The sequence below is a fragment of the Mytilus trossulus genome, chromosome 14, assembly GCF_036588685.1.
Source record: "Mytilus trossulus isolate FHL-02 chromosome 14, PNRI_Mtr1.1.1.hap1, whole genome shotgun sequence".
In the NCBI taxonomy this organism is placed as follows: Eukaryota; Metazoa; Mollusca; class Bivalvia; order Mytilida; family Mytilidae; genus Mytilus; species Mytilus trossulus.
The window spans coordinates 26,044,089-26,056,438 of record NC_086386.1 but is presented as its reverse complement, the minus strand read 5'-3'; the positions used below and the strand labels follow the sequence as shown (position 1 = coordinate 26,056,438).

The window sequence follows — 12,350 nt, the reverse complement described above, 5'->3', positions numbered from 1 at the left end:
TTGATACATTCCCCATTTTATAGAAGTTAAAAAATACCAAAAGAAAAATGACTGAGGAATCATCAAAATAAGGTGAAGGTCAGAGGAACCAAGACAGGCAGATATTTCAACCATACAGCACATGTAGTCGACCTACAGCATATAGGTTCAAGTAATTCAAATGAAAAATTAACCGTGCAACCCTGTCTGTTGAACATATCGAGCTTACAAAAGAACCAATGTACCAAATATAGTTATACTATTGCAAATACCAGTACTCATAACTCCTGTAATAATTGAGAAATTCCCATAACACTGAACCATGGAAACAAATGACATATTAAAGATAGAAAATTCATAACATAACTGTATAATAAAATTGAAGCATCCAGGTTTTCTACCCTCTGAAACAAAATTTATAAAGCTTTGTACAAAATAGGTAAAACTGCCATTTAAAACCTCTGCCTTAGAGGTGAGACAAAATAATGAGGTTTAGGAATAATAAAATTATAAAGGTACAAATGTCTATGTACATGTATACCAAAATTCACAAATGTGGATGCCCAACCTAGGAAGGAATAGGGTGTGGTGATCTTGAATTTAATCAATTTTATAATAGGTGTACAAACATATTATTGGAGGCCCGGTTACTTCGTTTTTGATGTTACATGTACTTAAATTTTTTTTAAATTTTTTTTTAAAGTAACAGCATTTTTTCATGCATCATTGTCCAGTGACAAGTGTATGGGATACTGTGGATTCATCATTCATCACAATAATCAGCGTTAATGCATCTATTGTCATTAACATGAAAACTGTAAAAAAAATGTTGTTTTTGTTTGGGGGATGTTTTCACCATAAGGCGATTCCTCTTTACCATCTTGACCCTACATGTTTTTTTTATATGTAATATTTGTATCCATCTGATGAGTTAAGTCCTGTTCAACTAATTTTTATAGTTAATTCTAATGTTGTAATGTTACACTACTGTCCAAAGTTAGGGGAGGGTCGCAATTGAGATCACTGCCACATTCTGTATGCAAGTGCCTGTCCCAAGCCAGAATCCTGTAATTCTGTGACTGCCTTTTGTTGCTACGTTCATGACGTTACATATTTGTTTTTGGTTAAATTTTTTTTGTACATAAATTAGGCCCTTAGTTTTCTTGTTTAAATTGTTTTATATTTGTGATTTATTGCCTTTTACAGTTGAATATGCGGTATGGGCTAAGACGGCTTTGCTAATTGTTAAAGGCTGTACATGACCTACATGTATACAAGTAACTGTAAATTTCTGTGTCATTTGGTCTCTTTTGGAGAGTGTCTCATTGGCAATCATACCAAATCCTTCTTTTTTTTTTTATATCGTATGTGAATTTGTTAATTGTTTTTATTATATTTTTCCTAGTGTTGTAAATGCACTATGTACCACCAGAAGGAGTGTGACTACTATGACTTTTGCTTACCTAAAAAATATGCTTTTGACTTTGTCTGTATGTGAATGTATCACCAAAAGATTTTAAAGGGGAACAATCTCTAATTAAAATAGAATGTGGCCATGAATATTTGGGTATATATGTATGTAAATGTAGGATACACTGACAATATAACAAATCTGAAACACACAAATACCAGCTAGTAAAGGAGACATTTTTTGATGAAGTAATTTATTTTAATGATCCCAGCCATGTGAATTAGACAATTCACTAACATGATCCCTGACTGTTTGGTCTAAGACAGTGTATACATCTTTGCAACTTTTCACTGCTAAGTCAATAACTTTACTCAGATTGTCCTCATGGAGCCTTGAGTTCTGTTCAAGAAAAACTATCTGGTCAGATTTTGGTAGTGTTGCAACAATTAATTCTGGTCCACCTGAAGATTCTTCAAGATAGTTTATATCTGCAATAGGATTATCATTCACAAAACTTGCTGAACAAGCACAAACAAAGTCTTTCATTGGAATACCAGCATCGATAAGAGCAAGAGTAGCTGCATTTACACTAGCACAGTAATTTCCGCCATCCGATTGGAGAACTTCAACAAAAATGTCAATCTGTGATCGTGGATATAAATTTGTCATAATTGCTGCATCAAATGTTTGTTTTAAATGCATTGTCATTTCTTGTGATTTTCTGTCCCCTCTTGGTCGCCGTTTCCTCTCCCCAGTACTAAACGTGGCCATGCTGTATTGACAGTTTACCAATACTCTGTCAAGTAACAGCTTTGCTCTGCTCCCTCTGATCTCATGTGGACCATAGACTGTGGCCAGCACTTTTGTATTTCCTTGTTCAATGTATGCTGATCCATCTGCCTGCTTGAATACACCTGAAGGAAAGAGAAAAAAAATTGTTATACTAAATAATGATATACAAGACATGAAGTCCTCAAACTTCCAACTACAACAAACTTTCATAATAACTTTTTATCTTTGACCTTTTAAAATGTTTGTTTTTTGTTATTTTCATTTTCTTGTTGTCTTCAAAAGAATAAGGGATACCTGTAGTTAAAGAAGTTTTCACAAGCTTATTCTCCTCAAGATTGTAAGCATAGTTAGGGCTTAAACTAAAAGCCTCATTCAGGCATACTTGGGTCTTGATACATAATTTGAATCAAAATGTACATGAGGGTAGAAATGGGGTAGCTTGCATGATGAATGACAGCAAGATAATTGAGAAATTGAAAGAACCTAAGAGAGCGTGCCTACATATTCCACATCCCCACATTGTCACTGGAGAAATCAAATAACTGAAGAAACAAAAACTGTATATTAAAAAAAAAAAATTGAATCATAATTTTCTGTTGATATGCACATCTATCTAGTAAGTCCCTTTTAACTACAAAGTTTCATGAAATTCTGTTGTGTGGTTTTCAAAGGAGTTGCGATGACAAACTGTTACAGAGGTATATTGAAGCAAATAAGTTCAAAGGGGCGCAACTCCTAGAAAAAATTGAATTATAATTTCCTGTTGATGTGCACATCTATGTAGTATGAGGGGGATAGGACCTTTATCAGGACTCCGGGATAGGGTGTTTTTAAGGTAGCAATACACAGTTAGAAGTTTAGTTTCGCATTATGGCCCTGTGAATTTTTTAAATATGAAAGTTTTTGTACAATAAAATTGATTTTTAGATAATTGAAGAATAATATAGCCTTCTTAGTGGGTTTATATGGCCATTTAGATTGATTTTAACATGTTTTATAAGCCATTTCTATGATTGACAGTCCGTATTTTCCTATCCGTACCGTTCATAGGTCCATAGATTATTGTAGTGTTTATCAACAAAGATTTTGCGCTCGATCTTTTCAATTCAATTTTATGGAAAAACGAGCAGGAAAGCATATGATTTTTTTTGGACCACTTGATAGATCTAAACCTATTGATTCAGGAAAGGTATCACTGTAGTTCATTGAAATTTTCCTTTAGACCAATTTTTTGAGACTTTTGTGACATGTTCACCCCCTTTTTTGCTATATTTTGTATCTAAGAATTGCAGTTTGTTGCCATGGTTACACCCAAAAGGGATTATATTTCACCCTTATGACCATTAAAAATCAAATCTATGGAAGATTTTCTTTCTACAAGTATATACATGCATAACACACATATAAAGCCTTCTTTGTTAGACAGGAGGGGAAAGAGGGTGTTTAAAAATTATGAGTGTCAATTTTTTTTCCTAACTGTGTATTGCTACCTAAGCTTGGGATTTTGGGATAGACCGTTTCAGGATACGGGAATTCTTTTTTTCAAATTTCGGGACCTCAGGATTTTGTTTTTTTAAGCCTGGGATTTCGGGATCAGGACCTCTCCTACCCCCTCTCTAGTATGTCCCTATTTACTACAAAGTTTCATGAAATTCTTGACTGTGTTACAGTGTAACGCTAACTGTAGTGAAAACCCGACTCCAAATGCTTGACGACAAAGAACATTTCCTACCATGGAACAGGAGATAACGATATACATCTAGAATGGACAACACTTCAAGAACGAAGAAAACAGAGCAGACTGATAATGATGTATAAGCTTAATAACAACTATGTAAAGATTGATACATCAAATAAACTGATACCAAATGAACGTCCTTCCAGGAATAACAACGAAAAAGCATTCAGAATTCCATCATGCAAAACTACAGTTCGGAAGGAGTCGTTCTATCCTTGAACAATAAGAGAGTGGAACACCTTGCCCAACTGTATTCTTTCAAGGCTCAGCTCCGTCAGTAGTTAAATTGACATGTTTTTATTTGCACTTGTATATAAAATTCACCTAGTTTTTGTTTTTGTTAAATTTTAAAAATTTATACATGTGCACACTCCATAAATGTGGCAGAATAGTCAACCGGTTGACGGTGGCCGCTTACTGGAAGAAGAAGACATAATGACAAATAATGTTAATACAACGCTGAACATATAAATGCATGAACAGATGAAATGAGAAAAATTATGAAAATATAATTTGTTGACATGTAGGTTTTAAAGGCTTCTTGTGATTTATGTATCCAAAATAAAGTGCGTAAAATTATAAATCAATAACCTAATTTGCACTGGATCCGTCTTAATTCATTTGGTTTTCTGCCATCTATTCTATAGCCTTGATCTGACAAAAGATTCATTCCTGCCATGCTGCCAATATTTACACCGGCATGGATATTGAACTCGACAAGTGTGAAAGGAGCGTTGATTGGTTAAGATCGAGATATTATCCAATCAATAAAGACCTATCATTTAGAACTCGGACTTCTCCTCAAGATGGCGGGAGGGGATAAAATTCTTTTTCCTCACGAAATATCTAGTTATAATGCTCTAGATTGGTCGGAAGATGGCACAGTAGCAATTGCTACAGATAATGGAGTTTTACTTTTGGTAAATTGTCACAGTCAATATTAATATTCTTTCTTGCATTCAGACTGGGTACAAGTCAAATCGGCACCTGGTCAAATCGGCACCCATAGAAAAAGTCAAATCGGCACCTATTTAAAGTCAAATCGGCATACAATAATATTTGATATAATATATAACATATATGGGACTAGGACTAATTATGCTAAGTTAGTAATTTGAGTATACTAGTAAATAAAATTGAGAATGGAAATGGGGAATGTGTCAAAGAGACAACAACCCGACCAAATAAAAAACAACAGCAGAAGGTCACCTAGTCCAAATAATTATGACGTCTTGAAAGGCTAATATATTGTTTTTCTTTGACGCCTTACTTCGACGATGTAAGGCGTCAAAGAAAAAAAATATAATAGCCTTTCAAGACGTCATAATTATTTGGACTAAAGGTCACCAACAGGTCTTCAATGTAGCGAGAAATTCCCGCAACCGGAGGCGTCCTTCAGCTGGCCCCTAAACAAATATATACTAGTTCAGTGATAATGAACACCATACTAATTTCCAAATTGTACACAAGAAACTAATATAAAAATAATACAAGACTAACAAAGGCCAGAGGCTCCTGACTTGGGACAGGCGCAAAAATGCGGTGGGGTTAAACATGTTTGTGAGATCTCAACCCTCCCCCTATACCTCTAACCAATGTAGAAAAATAAACGCATAACAATACGCACATTAAAATTCAGTTCAATAGAAGTCCGAGTCTGATGTCAGAAGATGTAACCAAAGAAAATAAACAAAATGACAATAATACATAAATAACAACAGACTACTAGCAGTTAACTGACATGCCAGCTCCAGACTTCAATTAAACTGACTGAAAGATTATGATTTCATCATATGAACATCAGGCACAATCCTTCCCGTTAGGGGTTTAGTATCATACCATCTTAACATATATGAGAAGAACATAACCCGTGTCATGCCAACAACTGTTTTTAGAATAAATGTGTTTAGTTCCGACGTAAAGACCTTATCAGTGACTCAATATTAACTCCAAAATATGCAATCTTTAATGATTTGACAACAGTATCCTATCGTAATAATATCCCTTCTTAATCAGTCTATTTAAAGGTTTTGTAAGTTTCTGAGGTGAATACTGACACATTTGTGCTTTATAAAGAATATTTCCATAAAAAATTGGATGTGAAATACCTGAATGTATAAAAAGTCTGCATGTTGAGCTATATTTACGAATGATGTCTTTATACCGATGATAAAATTTAGTAAAAGTTTTGACTAGTTTGTGATATCGAAAACCCTGGTGTAATAATTTTTCAGTAATACATAAATTTCTCTCGTTAAAATCTAAAACATTGTTACAACATTTTTGTACAAACACGAGCGAATCGTACAAGTTGAGATATATAAACACTGTAAGATCATGAAGATGGTGACAAGGGAACGTCACCATCTAAAAACGGATAATTAACGATAGGAAATGAAAAATCATCCCTTTTATCATAAATTTTAGTATTCAGCTTTCCGTTAGTGATAGTCCCCAGATATATCGTCTCGTATTGTGTTTTCGACCATCTGACGTTTTCGACCTAATTCTACTTTATTTACAGAAAAAACAGTGTCAGTGGAAATTACAGACAGTACTCACCAACCTCACTTCACAATGGATTAACCAAAGTATTTAACAAAAACAATTAAACATGAATGTATACAAGACCATACAAGTCTTCCAAAGTGCCTCATTTTGAAATGTGTACAACTTGTCCAAAAAAGACATCAAAAGAATATTTATATCTTATAGTTGTATATTCAATCATTTAATTCTTTAAGTCATAAGTTTGATCGCCTCTAACACTTTGATATCAAATTTAAAACTAATTTCGAATATATATGTACGACATGTCGTTTCCGACTTTTGACCCTTTTTTTTAGATAGGTCTAAAACACAAGACGCTTGTTTTTGTCATCAAAGGTGCCATCGATCTAATGAACTCAAATGAAAAAAAAAATTAAAGATCGAAATATAATTTCGATACAAATATTCTATGCACAATTATTCTATGCACAAGTATACTAACAACTCTCAAAATATTAGGTATGTCTATGTTCAAACATATAACAGTGAATTTCAGAAAAATATGTTAGTAGGTCGAAAATACAATACACGAGGATATAAATAATTCAAAAAATGTATAAATTCGATCATGATCTATCTTGGGGGTAGGATTTAACATGCATTACATGTTAAAAAGCATCGAGCAGTAAAAATACAAAAGTTAATCATTTAAAGTTTTCTCAACAAAGTTACATTATGTGATTGATGTTTTGATAAATTTTCTTTTCAATTAATTAATTACTTTAATCAAGAACATAGGGAAAACACAATGTAACACTGGCTATTGTTTCGCATATTTCTGTCATATTTTCACAACTATATGATACAATCTAATAGTGAATCTTGTACACAACATATATATTAAACAAATTTAACATGGGTGCCAAATTGACTACATCAAGTGCCGATTTAACCAGGTGCCAATTTGACTAGGTGCCGATTTGACTATACTGGGTGCCGATTTGACCAAGTGCTGATTTAACCTGGTGCCGATTTGACTTGAATTCATAAAGACTAATAGCAGAGACATACAATCATGATAATGGTTCTGCTTATAGTGAGAGTTGATCTAAAACTATCTTTAAGATAACTGATGATTTTTTTTCCCTATTGTGATAATTCTATTTCTCTGTTCTTCAGTCTTTACCAACAAACAACAAAAAGAACAAACCACTGTACATTATATTTCATAAAAAAACATGGAAATAAGTGCAGAAATCATAATGATAATTGTAAAAACAGTCAAACATATTTCAATTTGCTATAGACATATTAAAATAAGCTTTATTTAGAGTCGCAAGGTAAATAAACAGAGACAGCATAAGCTCTAGATAATGAGTTTTAAACCGACATACAAGACATCTATGATATATTTTTACTCAACTTTTTTTTAGTAAATATAATTATAAAATATAGTTTAGTATCTCTTATATCATGATTATTATTCTCAAAGCCCCTTTGAGAGGTCTTGAAATATAAATTAATATATCTACCAAATAATAAAAAAAAGTTATCATCAATAAAGATATTTATATCTCATTTGTTCAATCCTCTAGTCGGTACTGCATAAAATATCATCATGAATTATTAGTTTTGTATTTTGTAAAGTAATTTGCATGTTTTATTGTATATATTTTATTAGTTTAATTGTATTTTGTGTAGTTCTTTTGTATATTTGGGGTGGTAAAAAGACGATCCTGTTTACCGAACACTTGTATCATGTCAAGGTCGGCTTAAGACTATAGGAAATTATTCAAACAAAAAACCAAGAAATCTCTTTCATGTCTGTCTAAATAATTGATCAACGATAAACATGATAAACAGAATTTAGGAATTAGAAATTTTAACAGATGATGTTGAAGTCCGAAATGTTATCAAGATAAAGGCACTGAATTAATTAATACACATGCCTTGTATGTATTATAAAATGAAAAACAAGGGGTAAAAAAACAATCATCCATAAAAGCAAAATTTGTCTCATTGGTAGAGAACTATTGCACAGAGATTCTCTGTGCTCAACTGTCAGCTAAATCCAATTTGATTAGGAACTCACAGATAGTATTTGTGAATTAAAAAATATATACTCAATTGCATGCATAGGCTGTGCACGATTCTGTCAATGAATATTAAATTTGTTTTGCCAAACTGAAACTTGATTTATTGATGATACAGTATATGTAATATCTAATTATAAAGAATCTGTCATGTCTCACAATAAACATGATAAAGTAAATGCAATTATAAAATAGAAATTTCATATATGCTTGAATTGACCATTGTTGACACAAAACAGATCACAAAACTTTTGAATGCCCAAGTTACATTTTTACATCTTCTTAGCCATTTTAAAAAGTTGAAAGTAAAGATTGATCATGTTCATGGATCTAGTGTATAATTATTACCATGATTACTTTTGTTGTAGTCCATTCTTTAAAAAACATTTTTGATTTGCCATTTTCTAAAATAAGTTTGTATATATATTGACTCAAATGGCCACTTGTGGGAGCTAGATATGGAGTGATTTCTTTAGAATAATTAAAAATTTTCTTTGTTTGAATTCTGTTGAAGTTTGTCTTGTAGCATTTCCGCAAACTATGAATTAAGGAATCAATGGTTGTGCAACTGTAAAAGTTCAACCAAATCATACATGGAAATATTTATATAATTAGCACAAGTGTCAAGATCTTGATAACCTGATGAAGAGGTACGCTAATGTCCATGAATCTAATAATTACACGTTTGTGTTTAAGCACCTGTCTGCTGAATGTAAAATGTTCATTACCCAACAAAAACTTCAGATAAAAAAAAACCTAGAAAATTACTAGCATATGAAATGAACAATGCCAATTCATATAATTTATGTCTTTTATTTTAATTTCAGACTTTGCAGTGGTCACCAACATTAGTAGATTCCAAACCAATATTTCACCAGTCTATGTTGACATATCCAGATGAACCAAACAATATGTTAGGACTTACAGTTCTGCAATATGAAACTATTCAGAATGATTCTACCACTTGCCAGTCACAAGAGATAGCACTAGATAGAACAATCTGCCCCATTATTAAAAGTACCACCAAGTTTACAACTTTCAAGTGTGCAAAATGGTCACCACGTGGCGGAGATATAGAAGGGAAATGTTTATTGTCAACATTAACTTTAGATCATCGATTAAGTTTATACTCAACAGGAAAGATCAATACAGAATTTAAACTGTTAGTTGAATTGTCCTCTGTATATTCTGACAAGGCGAAGTTAGAAAACTTAACTTTTAACTGTTTAAAAACAGAAGCATATAGGATCTCTGCCGTTGAAATGTCTTGGTCTCCTGTCATTGCATTAAAGGACAACAAATTTTCAATCTTGTCTGTTGGAATGTCAAATGGTGACATTGTTTTATGGAAGGTAAAATTTCCATGTACTGGAAGGGAGGATTGTAGTGTCATCACTGTCCTAAAGATATCATCAGGTTTACCATCTGCCATGACATGGTGCAATAGAATTCTTACTGGAAATGTAGCGTGCTGCATTGTTGGTTTTGATTTGGGAATTATAAAGGCCATATCAGTTAATGTTAATATGCCAAATAAAACAACAACAGTTAATCTTTGTGAGCAGTCCGATGGTATGAAAGTTACAACTGTAAGTGCCAAGTCTATTGATGCAGACAAAATAACCATTCTTGCTACGAAAGAAATCTTCATACTTTCATATGAGGTGGAAGTAATTTACAAGATTTTACGTCTGTTCTCGTCTTCACATACAACAGGAGATTATAACTACTTTGCTTCAGGACTTAGTTATAATAATGGAAGATATCTATTAAGTAGTTGTGATGGAACAATTCTGAAATTTTCTGAAGATAAAATTTCTCAATCTTTGCTAGTCACATACAAACATGCAGGTGACCTTGAGACCACATGGTCCTGTTATGGCATTGCATGGTCAAGTTGTGGTCTCTTTAGTATTGCTGCATTTAAACCAGCAAATATATGTGAAGATAGACAGGTCAGACCTGGAACATTAGAAGTCCAAATTTTACCAGTGGATGTTGACAGCCAAAAAGAAACACTAAAAAATTATTTATTAAATGAGCAAAGTTTGAATGAAATTCCAGAGTGTATGGAGGTATTCAGGGAAAATCTATGGGAAGGCAATAATCCACTTCAGGAAATAAATGATCTTTTCAGACAAGAGGGAAAGTGGTTTGATTTTTCTTCTAAAGTTCTTCGTGTTCTACGCTATTTCTTATTGGCTGTTCAAATGAGAATCCCACACTCGGACAAAGAAAAGAATGAAGAATTAGTCTTATCAGAGCGTAATATAAGTAAAATCAGTGATATATTACTCTGTAAGCATCTAATCATTTGCCTTAACAAGGCTTTTAATTTAAAATCAAAGTTACAAAACAATGATTTAATTGTACTTCAATCTATGATAAACTGGATGGATAGTAAACATGAATTAATCAAATCAACATTATTATTGCATACAATTTCAAAAATCAAAGCAGTTTTAAAAAACTTTAATCATACATTTAAATGTTGTATTTGTGATAACAAATTTTCATTGGAAGGTAGAGTATATAAATGTGAAGATGGACATATATTTGGAATGTGTTGTCAGACAACTTTACCGTGCCAATATAGTGTTCGAACATGTTCTACATGCAGTTCAGTGGCAACTAGTATAGATGAAATTTCTTCTCTGCCATGGCTTGATGTTAAACCATCACAATGTACATTTTGTGATGGTTTTTTGGTTTGATTTTTACATTAAATTTTTGTCTTCAACTTGTATTGTTGTCATGTAAATTATGACATGTATGATATACATGTAGCTTATGTTTTAATAACATTTGACTTAAAAGTTGGTGGCATATTGATTTCCCTGTACTGTCATGACTGTGGATTCATTAATTGTTGTGGGTACCAATGTTCGTGGATTGTTGATAATTTTCATTTTCATGGATATTTAATTTTTGTGGTTAAGCTGAAGTCTGCATACAGGCTTATTGCAATTGGTTATATGTCATTTGTTAAATATTTAATTTTCATGGTTCACCTAAATCCAGGAAAATTGGTATCAAAACGAATAATAATAAATCCACAGTATCTTTTACGGGTGAGGTGGTCCATGGTTTGTTTACAAACTTGTTCAGCCATTATGAATTTATTTTGTAGTAGGTTCGTGACATACTAAAGGTGTTCATATTGTCAGGATTTTAGTTTCATAAGTTATCCTTTACAAATGCTTTAGACATAATGGTAATTATGTAAACTTGGGTCATTTTGAGTCTTTTTATTTAATTTTAAATACATGCTTGGTCATAGATATAAGAAGATGTGGTATGAGTGTCAATGAGACAACTTTCCATCCAAGTTACAATTTGTGAAAGTATACCGTTATAGCCTTATACAATGTACATGTAGGTCAAAGTACGGTCATGGTCATGTTTGTATTTCATGTTTATGCAGTGCTTGTATTGTCTGCTCAATTCTTTCACAGCTAAAATAGCTTTTAAATTGCAGTAAATACTACGAGTATTGAAAATTATCTGGATTTTTAGCTCACCTGGCCCAAAGGGCCAAGTGAGCTTTTCTCATCACTTGGCGTCCGGCGTCCGGCGTCGTCCGTCATCGTCCGTCGTCCTGCGTCCGTCGTCGTTAACTTTTACAAAAATCTTCTCCTCTGAAACTGCTGGGCCAAATTAATCCAAACTTGGCCATAATCATCATTGGGGTATCTAGTTTAAAAATTGTGTCCGGTGACCCCGCCAACCAACCAAGATGGCCGCCACGGCTAAAAATAGAACATAGGGGTAAAATGCAGTTTTTGGCTTATAACTCAAAAACCAAAGCATTTAGAGCAAATCTGACGTGGGGTAAAAATGTTCATCA

General features: G+C 32.9%; 2 protein-coding genes across 2 annotated transcripts; one reads left to right on the top strand and one right to left on the bottom strand.

The window, feature by feature from the left end:
- Positions 1–1,622: 1,622 nt before the first annotated feature.
- On the bottom strand, positions 1,623–4,662 carry LOC134696469 (exosome complex component RRP41-like). The gene is made up of 2 exons (XM_063558297.1): positions 4,512–4,662; positions 1,623–2,304 (listed from the first exon to the last, which is right to left on the bottom strand). The coding sequence occupies exons 1-2, from the start codon at positions 4,597–4,599 to the stop codon at positions 1,649–1,651; spliced, it is 744 nt and encodes a 247-aa protein (XP_063414367.1). The 5' UTR covers positions 4,600–4,662; the 3' UTR covers positions 1,623–1,648.
- A 29-nt stretch (positions 4,663–4,691) lies between these two features.
- LOC134696468 (general transcription factor 3C polypeptide 4-like) lies at positions 4,692–11,243 on the top strand. The gene is made up of 2 exons (XM_063558295.1): positions 4,692–4,840; positions 9,331–11,243. Exons 1-2 carry the CDS (start codon positions 4,727–4,729, stop codon positions 11,215–11,217), a joined length of 2,001 nt encoding a protein of 666 aa, XP_063414365.1. The 5' UTR covers positions 4,692–4,726; the 3' UTR covers positions 11,218–11,243.
- The last annotated feature ends 1,107 nt before the right edge of the window (positions 11,244–12,350 follow it).

What these genes read in the sequence shown, in the direction of transcription:
- LOC134696469 (XM_063558297.1), bottom strand. Translation starts at nt 4,599, where the DNA reads ATGGCAGGAATGAATCTTTTGTCAGATCAAGGCTATAGAATAGATGGC. An exon ending in ACGGATCCAGTGCAAATTAG is followed by an intron (nt 2,305 to 4,511) that starts GTTATTGATTTA and finishes TCTTTCCTTCAG; the next exon opens with GTGTATTCAAGCAGGCAGAT.
- LOC134696468 (XM_063558295.1), top strand. Translation starts at nt 4,727, where the DNA reads ATGGCGGGAGGGGATAAAATTCTTTTTCCTCACGAAATATCTAGTTAT. An exon ending in ATAATGGAGTTTTACTTTTG is followed by an intron (nt 4,841 to 9,330) that starts GTAAATTGTCAC and finishes TTTTAATTTCAG; the next exon opens with ACTTTGCAGTGGTCACCAAC.